The 19,430-nt window shown below is 41.3% G+C and overlaps 1 protein-coding gene across 1 annotated transcript in view; it reads left to right on the top strand.

Moving 5' to 3' along the window:
• Positions 1-19,430, top strand: part of GALNT2 (polypeptide N-acetylgalactosaminyltransferase 2) — a 143,069-nt gene that overhangs the window by 58,630 nt on the left and 65,009 nt on the right. Inside the window, exon 2 of the mRNA XM_054024179.1 lies at positions 13,625-13,718. Coding sequence (XP_053880154.1) covers positions 13,625-13,718 — 94 coding nt within the window. The remainder of the gene's footprint in view (positions 1-13,624; positions 13,719-19,430) is intronic.

Genomic DNA, 19,430 nt, shown 5'->3' on the forward strand with positions numbered 1-19,430 from the left:
AGTATGCTTTTGTTTACAGTTTATCATTCATGAAGGAAAGGGAAGTGTCCTACCATTGTCCTTAAGTGGCTGGGAATCTTTAAGAATCTGAAACCAGAAGTTAACTCTGCTCATTTTAAATTATAGAGGCTTTCCCTAAATCAGTCTCTCTTGTTTTTGTCTCCCAGTATGAAAGATGGTAAATAATGCCACATGCTCATTCCCTAGCTCTACAAAAGATCCAAGGCACAGACTTTTCTTTGTGCTGAAGCTTGATTTCTGTTCTTTGGTTTTCTTGGCAGTTCTTTCTCTCATTCTGTCTTCTCTATTGGGTCTCCTCTCCATTTTCACTGTGTTGTGCACTTGACTGGGAGGCAAGGTGGTGAGTAGTGCCACTGTTTACATCCCTCTCCTGCAAACCACATCCAGTCAGAGTAAATCTGTTTTTGCAGGGTAGCTCCTTAGGATCTTGTTTTAACTTCACAGCTGTTTTTTCTGGTCTCCCCCAAAGATGAAAGGGAAGAGGCACTGTTTCCTTCTCCAATGAGCTGCAAAAGTGACTGGACTGGGAAAGGACTCCTTTGCACTCCTCTCCCCATACCATTGCGTATGTTTTGATCTCTGATCACATTCCAGACACCTGGGAAAAGTTCCCCATATTCTATTTGATCATAAGTTTTATAAGTAGGGCTGTCAAGCGATTAAAATAATTAATCATGATTAATCGCACTGTTAATAATAGAATACCATTTATTTAAATATTTTGGATGTTTTTCTACATTTCCAAATATATTGATTTCAGTTACAACACAGAATACAAATTGTAGAGTGCTCACTTTATATTTATTTTTGATTACAAATATTTGCACTGTAAAAAACAAAAGAAATAGTATTTTTCAGTTCACCTAATACAAGTACTGTAGTGCAATCTCTTTATCATGAAAGTTAAACTGACAAACATAGTTATGTACAAAAAAACCCCTGCATTCAAAAACAAATGAATGTAAAACTTTAGAGCCTACAAGTCCACTGAGTCCTACTTCTTGTTCAGCCAATTGTTCAGACAAACAAGTTTGTTTACATTTGCAGGAGATAATGCTGCCCTCTTCCTGTTTACGATGTCACCTGAAAGTGAGAACAGGTGTTCTCATGGCACTGTTGTAGCTGGCATCGCAAGATATTTAGTGCCAGATTCGCTAAAGTTTCATATGTACCTTCATGCTTCAACTACCATTCCAGAGGACATGCATCCATGCTGATGATGGGTTCTGCTTAATAACGATTCAAATCAGTGCAGACTGACGCATGTTCATTTTCATCATCTCAGTCAGATGCCACCTACAGAAAGTTGATTTTCTTTTTTGGTGGTTCAAGTTCTGTAGTTTCTGCATCAGAGTGTTGGTCCGTTAAGACATTTGGAAGCATGCTGCACACCTTGACCCTCTCAGATTTTGGAAGGCACTTCAGATTCTTAAACCTTGATTTGAGTGCTGTAGCTATCTTTAGAAATCTTACATTGGTACCTTCTTTGCATTTTGTCAAATCTGCAGTGAAAGTGTTCTTAAAACGAGCAACATGTGCTTGGATCATCATCCGAGACTGCTATAACATGAAATGTTTCGCAGAATGCAGGTAAAACAGAGCAGGAGACCTACAATTCTCCCTCAAGGAATTCAGTCACTAATTTAATTAACACTTTATTATTTTTAACGAGCATCATCAGCATAGAAACATGTCATCTGGAATGGTGGCCGGAGCATGAAGGGGCATACGAATGTTTAGCATATCTGGCACATAAATACCTTGCAATACCAGCTACAAAAGTGCCATGTGAATGCCTGTTCTCACTTTCTGGTGACATTGTAAATAAGTGGGCTGCATTATCTCCTGTAAATGTAAACAAACTTGTCTCTTAGCGTGGCTGAACAACAAAGTAGGACTGAGTGGACTTGTAGGCTCTAAAGTTTTACATTGTTTTTGAGTGCAGTTATGTAACAAAAAAAACTACATTTGTAAGTTGTACTTTCACAATAAAGAGAATGCACTACAGTACTTGTATGAGGTGAATTGAAAAATACTACTACTTTTATCATTTTTACAGTGCAAATATTTGTAATAAGAATAAAAGTGAGCACCATCAACTTTGTATGTTGTGTTGTAATTGAAATCAATATATTTTAAAATGTAGAAAAACATCCAAAACATTTAATAAATTTGAATTGGTATTCTATTGTTTAACAGTGTGACTAAACTGTGATTAATTGCAATAATTTTTTAATAGAGATTAATTTTTTTTAGTTAATGGTGTGAGTTATTGACCGCCCTAGTTATAAGAGAGATTTTTCTTTTAATATTGTGAAAGTAAGGCTGGGCTGGAGTGAATGTACTTCCTATCTGCTTCCCTGTGTCATAAGATCTCCTTTATTCTAAGATGTATAAAAGTCAGAGGGTTTTTTGCAGACACCCCCCCCCCCCCCGCCTCTTCTTTTTCGCTCCTAGTTTTTTATAATGTAGTTCAGCTATTGCCTATTCTGTTTCCCTGTAACAGTTTATGGACAGTTGGAGAATTAGTTCAATAGTAATGCTGCAACTACCCAAGCTACTGAGGGAAAGGGGTTTCTAGTAATTTTTTTAAACCTCTACTTAAGTTTGAATAAGTGGGAAGAAGGATCTTTAATAAACATTCACTAACCATCTTCCTTTCAAATAAGGGCTGAGAGAACACAGTCTGGTTTTCTGGCCCTCCAGAAAGTACAAGATTTGATATTCCTGACATACATAATACTTTAAAAAAAAAAACCCTTTTCAGCTTTCCCTGATCACTATATATAAAAGGAATTTTCTTTTGCAACTTCCTACTCCCCTCTACCTCTAGAAGTAAGTGCTGAGTTATTACATGCAAAGGTGTTTAAAGGACCATATATTCAATCCTTTAACTAATTTGTAGGAAGTCATTTGATACTGCGGAATTACCAGTTGATAGAGAACAGTACAATCCCAATATTTATAAAGGTTTTGGAAGGGTTAGTGGTTCTGAAACTCTGTCATCTTTATCCTGCATAAGGTAGATATTTATGGCTAGGTAAAGGCTATTTGAAACTACTATGTGTAATAGACATGATTTACCTTTCACAAATCCATGCTGATTTGCCTGGAAAATTGGATTATTTAAATGAAATAACTGCTGGCTTGAATTGTTGAGAGAGGAGCCAATAAAAACTTTCAACAAAGTTAACATGATTATTATATAAACTCTGGGGCAGGTAATAAATTAAAGAATAGTTATGTAATGAGCAGAGGGCATTAAAGATATGGGTGTTCAGGGAAGCTGCACAGAGCTGTCTGTGTTGGGACTGTAATGGTCTTTCTCTCTCCCTCTCAGAGGGAGGCCACTTAGTCTGGTCCTGTCTGGCCAGGACCAGAGTCTGCAGGACAGCCAAGAGCCCACAATAGGGCTGGGCGATCAATAGTCAGTCAGGCTTTACCCTGGGTTTGGGCGGCTCAAGCTGTCAGCCCTTAAACAGAGTCTATAACTGAGCTGGGGGCCTGGGCTTGAGGAGGCTCAGGCAGCCAGCAAGCAAAACAGTCTATAAGGGTGATGGTAAGGGAGGCTCCTTCTTCAGGGCTAGAGCTTCCATGTACAGTGTAAGGAGTCAGCCACCCTGGGGTGTGGTGGCAGGGGAACGTGGGCCCACCCTACTCCACTGCATTCCAGCCTAGGGCCCTGGCAGAGGCAGGATTGGCTGCCTCTGCGTCGGCGGGGATCCAGCTGCAACATGACGACTGAGCCGCACCTGGGGGTATGTCTACACTACGGGATTAATCCGAATTTACAGAATTCGAATTTTGGAAACAGATTGTATAAAGTCAAATGTATGCGGCCACACTAAGCACATTAATTCGGCGGTGTGCGTCCATGTACTGGGGCTAGTGTCGATTTTCCAGAGTGTTGCACTGTGGATAGTTATCCCATAGCTATCCTATAGTTCCCGCAGTTTTCCCCGCCCATTGGAATTCTGGGTTGAGATCCCAGTGCCTGATGGGGCAAAAAACATTGTCGCAGGTGGTTCTGGGTACAGCCTCACCCCTCCCTCCATGAAAGCAACGGCAGACGACCGTTTCGCGCCTTTTTTCCTGGATGAACACTGCAGACGCCATTACCATGGCAAGCATGGAGCCCGCTCAGCTCAAGACGGCAGTCATGAACATTGTAAACACCTCGCGCGTTCTCGTGCAGTTTATGCTGAACCAGGACCAGAAAAACAAGGTGAGGAGGAGGCAGCGACGGCAGCGCAGCGACGAGTGATGAGGACATGGACACAGAATTCTCTCAAACTGCGGGCCCCGGTGCTTTGGAGATCATGTTGTTAATGGGGCAGGTTCTATCCATGGAACGCCGATTCTGGGCCCGGGAAACAAACACAGACTGGTGGGACCGCATAGCGTTGCAGGTGTAGGACGATTCCCAGTGGCTGCGAAACTTTAGTATGCGTAAGGGCACTTTCATGGAACTCTGTGACTTGCTGTGTCCCCTGCCCTGAAGCGCCAGAATACCAAGATGAGAGCAGCCCTCACAGTTGAGAAGCAAGTGGTGATAGCCTTGTGGAAGCTTGCAGCGCCAGACAGCTACTGGTCAGTCGGGAATCAATTTGGAGTGGGCAGATCTACTGTGGGGGCTGCTGTGATGCAAGTAGCCAAAGCAATCACTGAGCTGCTGCTACGAAAGGTAGTGACTCAGGGAATCCCATTGCAATAAAGCCATCCACTATGACCTGCACATTTCCCAAACTGTGGTGGGGCGATAGATGGAACCCATATCCCTATCTTGGCACTGGAGCACCAGAGTACCCAGTACATAACCGCAAGGGGTACTTTTCAATGGTGCTGCAAGCACTGGTGGATCACAAGGGACATTTCACCAACATCAACGTGGGCTGGCCGGGAAGGGTTCATGACGCTTGCGTCTTCAGGAACACTAATCTGTTTAAACGGCTGCAGCAAGGGATTTACTTCCCGGACCAGAAAATAACGGTTGGGGATGTTGAAATGCCAATAGTTATCCTTGGGGACCCAGCCTACCCTTTAATGCCATGGCTCATGAAGCCATACACAGGCAGCCTGGACAGGAGTCAGGAGTTGTTCAACTACAGGCTGAGCAAGTGCAGAATGGTGGTAGAATGTGCATTTGGACGTTTAAAAGGTCGCTGGCGATCGTTACTGACTCTCTGACCTCAGCGAAACCAATATCCCCATTGTTATTGCTGTTTGCTGTGTGCTCCACAATCTCTGTTAAAGAAGGGGGAGACCTTTATGGCGGGGTGGGAGGCTGAGGCAAATCGCCTGGCTGCTGATTATGCGCAACCAGACACCAGGGCGATTAGAAGAGCACACCAGGAAGCGCTATGCATCAGAGAAGCTTTGAAACCAGTTTCATGACTGGCCAGGCTACAGTGTGAAATTTCTGTTTGTTTCTCCTTGATGAAAACACGCCCCCTTTATTGACTCATTCTCTGTAAGGTACCCACCCTCCCCCTTCGATCACAGCTTTCTTTCAAGGGAAATAAAGTCACTATCGTTTAAAAATAATTTATTCTTTATTAATTGATTATAAAAAGAGGGAGAGAACCCGGGTGAGGTTTGGGAGGAGGATCGGCGAGAAGGAAAAGGCCACTAAAAAAAGTTTTTTTTTTTTGTTTTGTTTGTTTTTTTTTTTTTAAAAGAGACCGCCTTTTGCTTGGGCTGTCCACTGGGGTGGAATGAGAGGGTGCACGGGAATGCTGCTAAATTCGAATTAAACTCATAGTGTAGACCAGGCCTGGCTCTGCAGCTGGCTGCTCCGCAGCTGCCCCTGGGCCATTTCCTGCCTCCCTGGGATTCGGTACCTGTGGCCTCCAGGCCTCTTCCAGCTTCTCGGGGTACACTACGGCAGGCACTTTGGGCCAGTCCTCATCAGCATCTGGGGATCGGGGACAGCCAGGCTTAGGTTCCTCTCTGGGACGTGGCAGAACAGGTGGCGTGTCATCCTCCTCCACAGACTCTGCCCCAACTGTGATGCAGGGTCTGCCTTTTATACTTCCGGCCAGACCCCGGTACTTCCGGCCGGGGGGGTGGGGTGATCTAGGCTCCACCCTCCAAGGGGCGTGTAATGGTCCCTCGCTGTCCTGCTCGGAGGGAGGCCACTCGGCCTCACTACAGGACCAATATTTTTAATATTTAAAAAAATATTTATGTAATTATAAAGTATTATTAAATTTGCAGATACTAACATTGAGGGAATGGGCAAGACAGATTCATGTAGCTGTTGTACAGGTTTAGTGGTATATAAAATGTTAAATGTAAATATAACTAAGTAGAATGTTTATGGAGTTGGTTAATATGCTTGAAGGATAGGGTTAGAGTAACCAATAGGTAACCGATAAATAGAATGGGAGGGCCTTATCTATGAGAAATCTTCTTGAGAGAACTAGTGAGGTAACACAACTGAAATATTTAAACGAGCTGAATGTTTAAATGAAGCATGATTAATTATGATGAGCAATTGCACTTCTTTGCCAAGTGCCCTTATTCATGGTGTTCCACTGGGTTCAGTCTTTTCAACTCCCTTCAATGTGTGAGTGAAGCCACAGGGAGAACGAGGTGCTGTGAGCATCAGTGACATTGGTATGTTTATAGTCCGATCCTGTTCACTAAGGTTGGACAGAACCATTTTCTTGCTCTGCCAGTATCTGGTAGGGATGAGACTACACCATACCTGAACTGCTACTAGGTTAATTCAGTTTTTAACTCTGTGCATTGGCGTAGGGCAGTGAATTGATTGTCACAGGATATGTCTGCCCTGCAATTGGACATGTGATTGCAGCTGGTGTAGGCACACCCATGCCAGCTTTAATCAGGCTAGTGCAGCTAAAAATAGCAGTGAAGATGCAGCAGCATGTACCCTGGTGAGGGCTAGGAACATGACTATTCTAACAGACTGCCGTGTCTGCTGTAGTTTAGGTTAAAACCAGCTTTGTTTAAACTTGATTTTTCTAAGTTCTCTAAAATCCACAGTTACTTAGCTTGCCTTGAAATTTGGTGACCTGGCATAAGTGTCTCACTTGAGCACTGTGCCCAGAGAAAACCAGGACACAGAGTTCAGGTACATGCCCGCCCAGCCTTAATTCTTCCCTCTTTTTGAGCAATGCTCATATAAGCCCATAACACATACTTGCACTTCTTTGCCCTGCAGGGAATAAGAAATACCTACACCTGCCCTACACCCTGACACTTAACCACTCCGCTGAAAGAACACCACATCCACTAAATTTTCCTACTTCTTCAACCCCTTTTACAACCCTTGTCTTTATGCACACGATGCCATCAAGCACTATGCTTTCATTTACCCTTTATTAAATGCATAGCCCACACTCCTCTCGCACCTAGCTGCTGACAATCCCCATGACAGGAAGACCCCTGTGCCCTGGTAGTGACGCAACCTGCACAGTACAGCACTGAAATGAGGCATGTTGGCTCTCCCAAGAAGCACATGCACTTCTTCCCTTTGATCACCCACAGAGGAGTCAGGGAAGAGGGAGCTCACATCTTCCCCAGAGGGCCACAACCACCCAGATAATCTTGCATCACAATCACAGCTCTTCCAAGCAGCTCCAACTTATTCCTCCACCATTCAATGCAGCTACGCCTAACACAGTGAATGGAGCTGGAGTGCATGCAGATAATTCCCAGTGGCTCTTGGCAGTTGAGCAGGAGGGGGGATTTGTAGAAGAGGGGGCAGAGTTAAGGTTTTATGGGTGTGTACCTTAACTCTGTATTTCCTGGTTTTCACAAGTTTAAGTTTTGCTCAAGTCAGTGTTCTGGAATAGCAGGGCACAAGATACCTCAATGCCACCTTAACTCTGTTAACGGAGCTTTTTGCCATTTAATATACTCAGGGTTCCAGGCAGGCACATATTGCCTGCACTGAAGCCTGCACCACTATGGCTTCACTGTTATTTTTAGTCACACTAGCGATCACACCTTTGAGTGGAGTATAGACATATCCTGAGTGTCTAAGCAGCCATTGGAAATAGATTGCTGACCCCTTTAACTGAGATTGTATGGCACTTGCACAGTACTTAATTAGTAACTTGGCTTGTGCCCCTGTCTTCTAAAATTTAGGAATGCCTGTAATAGGTCACTGCCTACACAAAGTCTGGAATACATGTAAATTAAAAAAAAATGCATATGTGCAGACACTAAAATCCATATTGTTTTGTCTGTTTAGGTAAGTCTTAAGTGACTTCCTGCTAAAACTTAAGTCTTCAACAATTTCTTAATTTTTATTGTGTGACACACAATATCTAGAACATGCATTTGCTTTGGATAATTTTAATGTTTTGTATTAAAAAAATGTTGACTGTATTTAGGGACTTTAAGTTTTTATAGTACTGATCACTCTGAGTGTCTACATTACAATTAAAAACCTGCAGCTGGCCCATGTCCGCTGACTCGGGCTCTCAGGGCTCAGGTAAGGGGCTATTTTAATTGCAACATAGACGTTCGGGCTCAGGCTGGAACCTGGGCTTTAAAACCCTGCAAAGTGAGAGGGTGTCAGAGCTCAGGCTGCTGGCCAAGCCCAAATGTCTATGCTGCAATTAAACAGCCCCATCGCCCAAGCCTGCTGGCACAGGCCAGCTGTGGGTGTCTGATTGCAGTGTAGACATACCCGTGGTGTCAAAGTCAGTGGACATTTTACATTTTATTTCTAACACCTTGATACAAACGTGCATCCTGTTGTGGTTTATGACAGAGTTATAATTCTGATATATTAGTAAATGGAGGAGTTGTATGGTTGCTCTTGAAGGAGCTGTCCCAATGCAAGGTATTTTATCCAGTCTTCTGATTCTGGGATTGCTGTTTCTGAACTCCTATGGGTGTCTGATCACAAGCACCACTGTAATCATGTCTTCAGTTATCACGTTGTAAACCTTTGTTTATAGAAAATCATGTAGAAAGACTTTCTATAGTCTAACTTTTGATAGGAATATATATGGTGAGAAACAAATGATGTAACTTGGACCTGTGGAATAGGGCTTTTGGCTAAACAGTCCTTGGGTTCTATTTCTGGGTATCTTTTGTCACCTGCTTTTTGTATGTGTTTGGAATTCCTCCTGCTAAACAATTCTTTACATGGGGATTTAGAACATACAGCACATGCAGAATAAGAGCTATAAGTTTCCTATCAACTACTTATGAAAGAGCTATTCTGTGCAGTTACTAACGAATATAGGAGCCCCTCTAAAGTCTGAAAATTAGCTAGACAGACCTTTCTTTTATTACATTGTTATCATGCTGCTAACAATTTGCAAGTATTGGTGCTCACTGTCACTATTTCCATGACCCTCTTTTTTTTTTTCCTGTGGAGATGTGTGGAATTTTATTATTTTTTCCTACTGAAGCTATCTTGCACACTCACAATAGCATCGGATAACTCAGGGTTCTTGTAAATCAAACAGATTTGATTGGCTTATTAGATTTTTCCAAGTCCAGTGAATCTGATAGCTCAATATAAATAGCTCTGTTGCTGAGCCTGCACTTGCCATAGAAATGTGACTATACATATTTGTTTGTATAGACACACTAAAATAATCTGAGAATAAATGACTGCTTTGACCATTATTTGTAAAAGACAAATGACTTATTGCAGGAAATATGTCCTAGTTCGTCTCCCAGTTTCTTCTTTTCGGGTGGAGAAGTAATAGAATCATGATTTTTCATTGTGTGTAAACAACTGTGTTCCAGATGTTTTGGGGGAGAGCTTATTTCTGTAGCCTGCTAATAGTACAGACCAATAGGTGTTCCTTCTCCCCACCCATCGGCTGGGCAGGAAATGGCCATTGAAAATTGAGACCTTCTACCTCACTGAGACCAGGTCTCCCTACTTCTTTTATTATTGATATCCACTGAGCCAGTTGCTAACCTGCACTTAAAAATCCTGCATGCTTTGACTGACCAGCATGTCTGATGTGAGCTTGTAAATAAGAACTGGCCTTTCACTTTAGTTTACTTAAATATCACCAAATGCCAGAAGGAAGGCATGAATGATTTGCACACCCAGCCTCCTATATTCTGCACCATTAAATAAATATAACGCTTTACCTTAGCAATGAGTATGAATATGAATAGTAATCTGTTAAGATGCTCTCCTATGGTAAGCATAGCTGTATTTGCAGTATCTTGCGCTTACCACTGAATGCTATTCCACTAAAAGAGTCTGACCTAAATATGTATGGGGAAGGGGAAGAACGGTTATTGCTTTGTTAGGCTTGTGCATTTTATTGTCCTTGTCAGTTAATCTAAATTGCTATAGCTCTCTTTAACATTTTGCTCTAGACTTCAACATGTGGGACTTGGTACCTACACTTCTATTTTGCAAAAACATCTTCACTTTTGGACCTGGTTCTCCTAGTCGTTGCTCTTCTGATAGTTTTACAAATTTTAGAGATGTTGGCAACTGTAGTGATATTATGGTGCATTAGTAATCAAGTCCAGATAATCTGGCTTTTCTTTTGGAGAGGGGCTTGATACCAAGGAGTTTCCTTTGCCAGGGAAAGCAAATTGATTGCCAATTTAACCTAAATCAGAATCACAAAAAAAGTTAATTTAAAACTGATTTCTAGGCAAAATTTGGTAAAGTTATGTTTGTTAAGGAAAATGTTTAAAATAAGGGGGAAATTATTTTCTTTTAAAGATATCAACAGTTCAAGGAAGGTGGATACACTGTTAACTGAATGTGTGCACAATTAGAAGTTATCAGATTACATACCTCACAAACAGAATTTAGCTCTGCCCATCTTTTAATTTCAGGACCGCTGAAAGAAGGAAGTTGATGGGGGAGGAGCTTCCAAACATGAGTGAGAAGCCAGGGGCAGAGGAAGCTAGCCTTTAAGGGAAACCTCCACATGAGTGCAGAGGGAAGCCCAGGATAGTGACTCTGAGGCAAGGGCTTTCTGATGTTTTACTTACCAACAATAATGAATCATTGTTTCAGAACTATATATCTGATTTCCAGGAATAAATATTCCTGAACTGCACAGACCAGTCATGTGCTTTGTATAACTAATATTCTGCCTATCCATAATTCTCCTATAATTTTAGTTGGATTAAGTATTCATTTCCTGTGCTTATCTCTCATGTACTGTTTTCACACCTGCCACATTCTACCCATGAAGTTAGGTGAGGTAATTCCTGTATATATTTTGTAAACCGTTTTGAGATTCAAGATGTCAGGGTAAATGTTCTCTATTCAGGCTCACAGTGCCAAGTCTGTATCTGAGATTAAGTCTCTTTGGGTGTCCCTTGTACAAGGCAGATTAATGGATTTTTCTGTTATAACTAGTTACTTCTTTTAAACTTTAAGAGTTTAAGATATATAATAAAGATATTTATGTGAAAGTAGGGCCCCATATATTTTGTGATGCCATAAAATGTTCTGGAGAATCACTCCTCGCTGCAGCGTTGTACTCTAGAATCTAAAACTTCCTAGCTATCGTGGCTGTGAAGAAAACCTACCCAATCTGAACAAAGGTGTGAGGTTTTCCTGAGCCAGCAAGCAACTTGAAAAGTGTTTAACTGTATCACTCTTCTGAGATTTAAATTCTAAAACCTAAAGATGACCATTTAAATATCAACTTCATTATGTCACTGCTGATGTTTATCAGATATATGGAGCTAATGTGTTTATCTCACAGCCTCCAACTGTCTGCCATGCCTTTTTGGATGCTGAAACCTACAAATATCTCCTACCCAGCTTTTCTATTACAGCTTCTTTGATGTAGTTGTAGTTGTCAGTACAAATGTTTGTGGCACACTGAACTTGAATGACGCTGGACCAGATTTTCCAGTCTGCTGCACCATAGTGCTGTAAAAACAAGCCTCTTGCTGCAGAATATAGCTTACCACAAAGTTATGCGAATCTTGTAAATAGCCAAGGAATTCTGAATAATCAAATTTCTGATAAGCATTGTTTACTGTTCTGTTCTGAATCTATAAAATCTCAGTTCGAACTTGCACAGTTTCAGTATTTGCACAGGTAGTGGCTTTTTAAAAAACAACAAAAAGCTCTCTAAAAATATACTTATGCTTAATCAGCAATGCATGTAAACTTTGCACACAAAGTACTTAATTTTGAATTTGGCATTGGTAACATACAGTGGATGGGAGCTTTAGAAATGCTTTGACAGATGTGTACTCTGAATTTTCATGAAAGGATAGGATATTTCTCCTTTATAGGGACGCAACATTGAAATCTAGATGGTAGTGAGTGAAAAGTAGTTTCACCAACTACACCTGCCCTTGAGTTCCCTTACAAATTTTTACTGTTTTATAGCTAATGTCAATGTTTGCCTTCTAACATCGTTCAGATCAAAAATACTCTGTTAATAAGTGTTTCAACTGCCCTTGCTTGCTTAGCTTTGATTCTGAGTGTCAAGCTTGGTTCATTCCTTCTCACATGCTACCATCAATATTAAAGATTCTGCAGGGCAAATCCTGCCCTTAGTGAGTTTTCACAAGGGAAACTGACTCTGTAATTGAAACTTAGCAAATAACTGTAATGCAGGAGAAGGAATAGAATCTTCCTTAATTGTGTTGACTCTGCAGGGCTAATAGGCGCGGCTGACTGAATAAATAGAGTGCAGATGTGTAGAATAAAGGCTTTTCCATAGACACTTCCTAGTAAAACCTCACTGTAGTAATATACCTAATTACCAAATATAGTCTCTAAAATAAATGCTTCCTGTTATCCCACTTTCTCTTCCAACTTGATTCTGTGATATATCCTAATGCTGAATTGACATCAGTTGTTTGTATGGTACCATGAACACATGATTATGACTTCTCTGTGGGATTAAGCAGGAAGAAAAATGGGGCTGTTAGTGAACTTTCATCCTGTATTTATCAATATCTTTCCTGGAATTCAAAAAGACTGATAGTTGCTTTTTCACTAAAAGTTAGTATTTTTAGTATAGTCAGAAATCCAGTGGAAATTTTACTTGAAAATCTACTATCAGCATGGGTTCTGCCAAAATGGGTACCCATAAATGGCAACTTGCTGTGGCCTTTTCAGAAGTTTTTTTTATCAGAAAGCCACTTCCCAGAATATGATGAAAATTATTAATAACTTGGCTGTGTAGTATTTAGCTTTTATTATAAATATTCAAATAGAAGTGCTCTGAATGTGCAAACTGCTGGACATGCACTATTTAGCTTTTGTTTTCGTCACACTTTGCCATCACGATTCTTTGTAGAAACAAACTTCAGTATCACAGATTACATTTAGGTTCACATTTCCTAATAAATTTTCTATTTGATAGCAAGATGTTTCTTCAAGTAAGTAGTTGCCACATATGTTAAATGTTTGATCCAGTGTCTAGAACGCTGTTTTATTTTCCTATTTTTGGAAAAATTGGGGAATTTGCCATTCTTTCCCTTGGTGCCTAAAACAAATCTCTTGAGGCTTTTATGCCCTTAAACGGGTCTAAAGGCCATGTTAGTGCCAAAGAGTAAAAGTGACTAGTCATCCCTTTTGAAAATACAGAAAATTAATATCAATTAATCATACCAATTTAAGAAATGGTTTTAAGTTTTTGTTTGTTTGTTTTTTCAGGAGGACCCAAATGACATTGATGCACTAAAAAAGAAAGACCCTCGCAGTAACAATGGGGAAGACAAAGTACAAAGTGTGGAGACCCTACCTCCAGGTATTGCAGTAATGTTTGTTGCCAAAGTAAAAAAATCCAAAACTGTGAAAAGCTGGGGCTGTGAATTTTTCTGATCGAGACTTTTACCCAGGAAGGGAGAGAATTATTATGCAAAATGTGGATTTGCTTTAATTCTGAAAACTTCAACTTTCTGAACTCTAGCCCACCTTGCGAGTAAAAATACCTTCTATCTACATTTGATCTATGCCTGCTCATGCTATAAGCCAGGGGTCTCAAACATGCAGGCTGCATGCGGCCCGCATGAGTTATTTGCTGCGGCCCACCAAGTTTCCTGCACCCCCCGGAGTTATTTCCTGTGGCTGCCATGCTCCCCTTCCCCGCCGCTCCCCCTCCCCTCCCAGCTCACCATGTCCCCGCTCCTCTGCCTACCTCCAGGCACTTCCCACCACCAAACAGCTGTTTGGCAGCGCTTAGTGCTTTCCAGGAGGAAGTGGGGAGGAGTGGGGAGCCGTGCACTCGGGAGGAGGCGGAGAAGAGGTGGGGCATGGGTTGGGATTTGGGGCAGGGGTTGGAATGGGGGTGGGAAGAGGTGGGGCGGGGCCTCATGAAAGGGGTGGAGTGGATGAGGGGACAGGAGGGCAGGCTTTTGTACCTTTTATATGAAAAGGTGTCAGTGATGCGACCCTCGGGCCAATGTACTAGTCCTCATGTGGCTCTCGTGGTGATTTGAGTTTGAGATCCCTGCTATAAGCTATTCCCTGGGTACAGATTCAGTTGTTGGAAGAAGGCTCTTGTACAAGAGGTGCTCCAGTTCTCTCCACTGGTGGGACTGGCAGGTGGTATGCACTCCCCGATGGAATATGATACTTAACACATGAGCCCAGCTTCAAGCAGGAGCGGGCCATTTTAGCTTCAAATTGGGGGGCGGGGGAAACGGCTTTTGTGATATATATGGTGTTTCTCTAACAGTCTGTCTAGGCTAATGTGTTGGCTATAAGCTTTGTGCTCCAAAGCAAAGTGACATCTTTTCCCACTCATATCTGACATTCTCTAGCATAGAACATATGACTGGAGCAAGGAGTCCAGTGTCTTTGTTTAAGAAGAACAGGGACATTTCCTGAGGTATGAGCTAGGAAAGCCCCAAGTGACTGTGTGATGTGCTCATTTATGTATTATCAATGTAGGTTTGTTCCTCTTCCTAATACTCCTGTTGCTATAAAGCCACTGTTTTTGCAGCAGTGATAAATATGCATAGCTAGAATTAAAGCACCAAAGAATGTATTAAAAAAAAAAGCTAATAACTTATTAGAATTGTTTCCAATGCCTAGCACTCTACTTGAAGGACAAGTGTGTATTGCAAAGGAAATTACTTTCCACCAGATGGTTCCACAGTATGTGTTCTTTCATTGATCTTCTATACAAATCCAGATGCTTGGTTGGGAGAAATTATAACCAAGCATCTGGACTAGTATAGATGATCTTGAAGAAAATTAACAACCTAGGCGAATTTTCCTCTGTACTTTGTTGAGCAGGATTTGCTATAATTTAAGCATGTTTTTGTTTTGTAATCGTAAAATCTGGTGCAGCATAAACTATTTAAATTAATGGTTTTCCACCCTACAGTCTTTGGCCCAGCTTGTTTTAGTCACTTAAGGAAATATAATTATTATGAACATTTGCTTTCTAGCAAAATAAATATATATATTTATTTATATTTGAGTATTACACATCATAGATTAGAAATTAATTTTTTTTAACAATTTATTTTCCAGTTTATCTATGTTCATAAAGACTTGGTGGTAATTCAGTTAGTTTGCTTTCTAGCAGTCCTTTTTCTGTACAGCTTTCTCTGTAACAGGCCTCTTTGCAAATATGTTTAATACCTCTCACTTTTACTATAGTTTAGCTTTTCTTGTGACTTTTAGCTGCAGCTCTTCATTTGTAGGGATTAGGCTACTTAGCCATGGTTTAGGGCAATGGTCCCCAAAGTATGAGGCGTACCCCCCCCCAGGAGGTGCAGCGGGGAGGGAGCGCCACCCACCCCTGCCCTGTCCCGCCCCAGCTTTGCTCCGGCCCCAGCCCTTGGCCCCCCCTCTGGGCCCCTGGGAAAAGTTTGGGCACCACCGGTTTAGGGGTTCCAGGCATATATCAAATGCTTTTGGCTTTCCTCCTGAGTAGGGGAGACCTTTCCATTGGTCATAGGGAGCAGACATGGGTGATGGGATGTGTATGGGGAAAACATGGAAAGGGGGGATTTAGAGGTTTGGGAGAGGACAGGAGCTGGAGGATATGGAGCCAGGAATGAGATCAGATGCCAGAATGTTCAGAAAAGAGGTCTGTTGACCAGTCTCTCCTACCTGAGTAAGAATGATGAATAAGAATCAACATACTCTTGCAGAATATACAAGGCTCTGATTACAACGCTCAAAGAATGTATTGTCACAGGATTATACGCTTAAAATGCTGTACTGGTATGAGCGTTTTTAACGATGGGTTGCACATAATGTTGTGAATACACAGTTATGGGATCTCTAATCCAGACTTCTGCAAGTTTTGTGCAACTTTTTTAAAGCAAGTGGTTAGGCTTCAGCTATTTGGCTTTTTCCTCCTTTTCTCTCTTTGGCTCATTATTCCCTTCCTGCTTTTCAGTTGAGGTTTAGGAGAGCTGCTGCTTGTTTCAGCCTTCTGCGACGTATTTCTAGAGCTCTAAGAAAAGCAAGGAATTGTTTACTGAGAGCTCAGTGCACAAATATTTTAAAAAGTAGAACTTGGGAGTCAGTGTTTATACAAAGCCATTAACGTTTTAAAGGTAAATTGACATTTTACTATCAAAAACTATTCACGGTGCTGTGTTCAGGGGTTCTCCCAACAAATTTTAAGGTGGCCTTAAAGTGCGGCCACCAACTCTTGATGGTGGCTGCTGACAATTTTTCCTAAAATACTTAACTTTAGAAAAAACAAATTAAATATTCACATATGCATGTCCAAATCATTGTAATTTATTTATGTAGGGCTTTTTTTGCAGACTCGGTAATTAAAAATTCATGTACAGTTGTTTCTATTCTTAACTGGCCTAAACAGAATAGAAACACAAATAAGGTGCTTTGCATGTTTTGCTTTTTTGGTTGCGTGTTTTTTTTTTTAAGACTTGCTAGCAAGTAAGTCTTCTGCTGTGAAAAGTGATATTTGTATACTTGTTAATGTCCCTTTTAAAGCAGACCTACTCAGCCCCAACAAGCTGGCGGACAAATTAAGCTTTGGATTGGGAATTGAGTAGGGGGCCATGGGATGATGGGGGATAGATGGGAGGCAGAAGGGGTCAAGGGCGATGAGGGGTCAGTAGTATGTATTTTGTAAAACTAAATGTCAGTATTACATTAAAATAGCCTTTATTTTTGAAACCAGAAAAGCCTTAGGATTGAATGCATTGCACTTTATAAAATGGAAAACAAATATGCATCAAATAATAGAAGTTACTGTAGTTCAGTATGAATAATCAGGAGTATAGGTGATTGTCACAGTTTTGGGCTAACTAAACCTTTGACTTCCTCTGTGGTCTGCTCAAGGGATCCCCTCTCAGGCCTCTAGCCATCACCATTCTCTGAGCCAGGGACACACATCCCTCTCCCTCTTAACCCAGGGGGTTTAGATTTGCAGCCTCCTTGTTTATCTCCACAAGTCTGAGTCTGAATCCAGCACCTGCATGTTGCTTTCACTTCAGGGCTTTGACCAGTGTATGCCAACAGTTCCAAGTAGTTAAACAACTCTTTCAGAGCAGAGCACATTTATTTTAGGATAAAAAGCCTTGGAGAAAACATGTAAAACAATAAAAGGATTAATTGCCTAAGTTCACCAGAAGCCCCCCACCCAGTTCTTATGGGAATTGGAATCCCTGATAAATTCCAAGATCTTTCAGATCTTTCAGTCAGGCTTTGGCTCTCTTGGTTATCAGGTCATGTCCGTTTGTAGCCCAAGAAGCCCGCTCTGTCAGTTCAGACTCTGCCTTTATATCCAAAACCCGTTTTTGTTTTCAAGCCTCCTGAAACATGTAAAACCAGTCACTGCCCCTTTTCCCAGGTGGTCAGGCTTCAAACGCTGGGTATCTGCATAACCAGCCTTGGGGATTTTGCATTGATCATCAATAGTGATTCCACAGGGAATTCACCCGGTGAGCCAGGAACACACAAATACTTAGAACGTTCACAGACCTTTGTATCATGTATGCCCATATCGCCTGGCCTCTCAATATAATAGTCTCTGACGTTTTTCACGCTTTCAAGGGCTCGCTCAAATATACAGATAACATTCCTAATGTTAAATACAGAGGTCTAGAGGTATACCTGTTTGCCATATCTCTCACAGTGATATTGAACATATAGGTTGCCGGAGAGCTTGCAGGGATATTGTGGAACACTGCTAGGAAGACCAGTTACCATGGTGTAGCTGCAGCATTAGAACTAGTGGCATATGCTATCTCTTTAAAAGTGCCGAGTCACTGGGTGCAGGAGAAGTGATAAGCCTTGTTTCAAGTAGGAGCAATTGTGCATTATTGCAAACTGTTGTGTGAAGATGTCGTAAGTGTTTGCAATGTCAGAATTCTCAAGTGTAGAACTGCCTTCAAAGGGTAGACCCTTGAAAATGTCCTGAGAGAAATTTTGGAAGACTCATAGAAGTTTCTTTTCACCACTTTTAAGGTTGGGCTTTGACAACTACGAAGAGTTCCCTCTGCTGCATTTTCACTAATTGGAAGCTGAAAATCTGTCTGTCTCCCCATAGTGCTGTAGTCTCTCCTCTGGCTCTCTTCACAGGTTGCTAAATAAATGTTTTTCGGTCTGTTACATTTTGGTCTCTCTGGTTCTGGCTTTTCTGCATGTTTTCTTCAGCCTCTTTTGGGAGGTAAATTCATTTGTAGGAGGTGTTCAATCTGAACTAATTGAATAGCTCTTAAAGCTGTAATCCAAAATATAGGCATCTATGTTCTTGCTCTGTGACTAGACTCTTAAAATATTTACTTCCGTGGCTCCTCTGCTTTTCACTAGTACTTGCTGTTCAGGTATGCTGTTAGTATTTGAATTCCAAACACCACCACAGGCTTGGTCAGAGCTAACTTCATCAGCTCCTCAGAGGGCTCAAACCCTAGAGAATCTTAAATCTACTCAATGATTTTTCTTTTCAGTAAACAGTTTCCATTCTTGATGGATTTTTGTGTCGCACAATAATTTGGTATCAGTCTTATTTTCCAGCAGAAATTCCAAATGGAATTCTAGCTGGCTATATCTTCAATCAGTTGTGTAACAGACAGCTCTAACTCACTTTGCGCACACTGCAAATTGGCAACAGTAAAGGTGTATTTGAAATGTTTGACCACTCTCTGGCTACCCTAATGAATGCCTGTTATAATAGTACATCCGTGAAGCAGAGCAGCAGGTTACATGTAAAGTATCCTAAAGTATACGCTTTACTTGCCTAAAAACTTTTGTTAGCATCCATGGGGTGCTCCAAGAGACTGACTTTCTCTCTGCTAATCTGCCACTTACTGGACTTGCCCAAAAATACATCTGAAATGTCAGTTCCCCGTGTTGCTTTTGAAAAACTCTCAGTGAAGCATAACTTCTCCTTGTGAACACGTTAGTTGTCAAACATACTAACCCCCAAAAGAGTGTTGCTTTGTGTCATCATTTGTTGCTAAACAGCAACTTCAGTATGATACCTTGAAGAACACTCCTGAATTAAAATTGCATTTAGTTGTTA

Source organism: Malaclemys terrapin, chromosome 3, assembly GCF_027887155.1.
Source record: "Malaclemys terrapin pileata isolate rMalTer1 chromosome 3, rMalTer1.hap1, whole genome shotgun sequence".
Taxonomy (NCBI): Eukaryota; Metazoa; Chordata; order Testudines; family Emydidae; genus Malaclemys; species Malaclemys terrapin.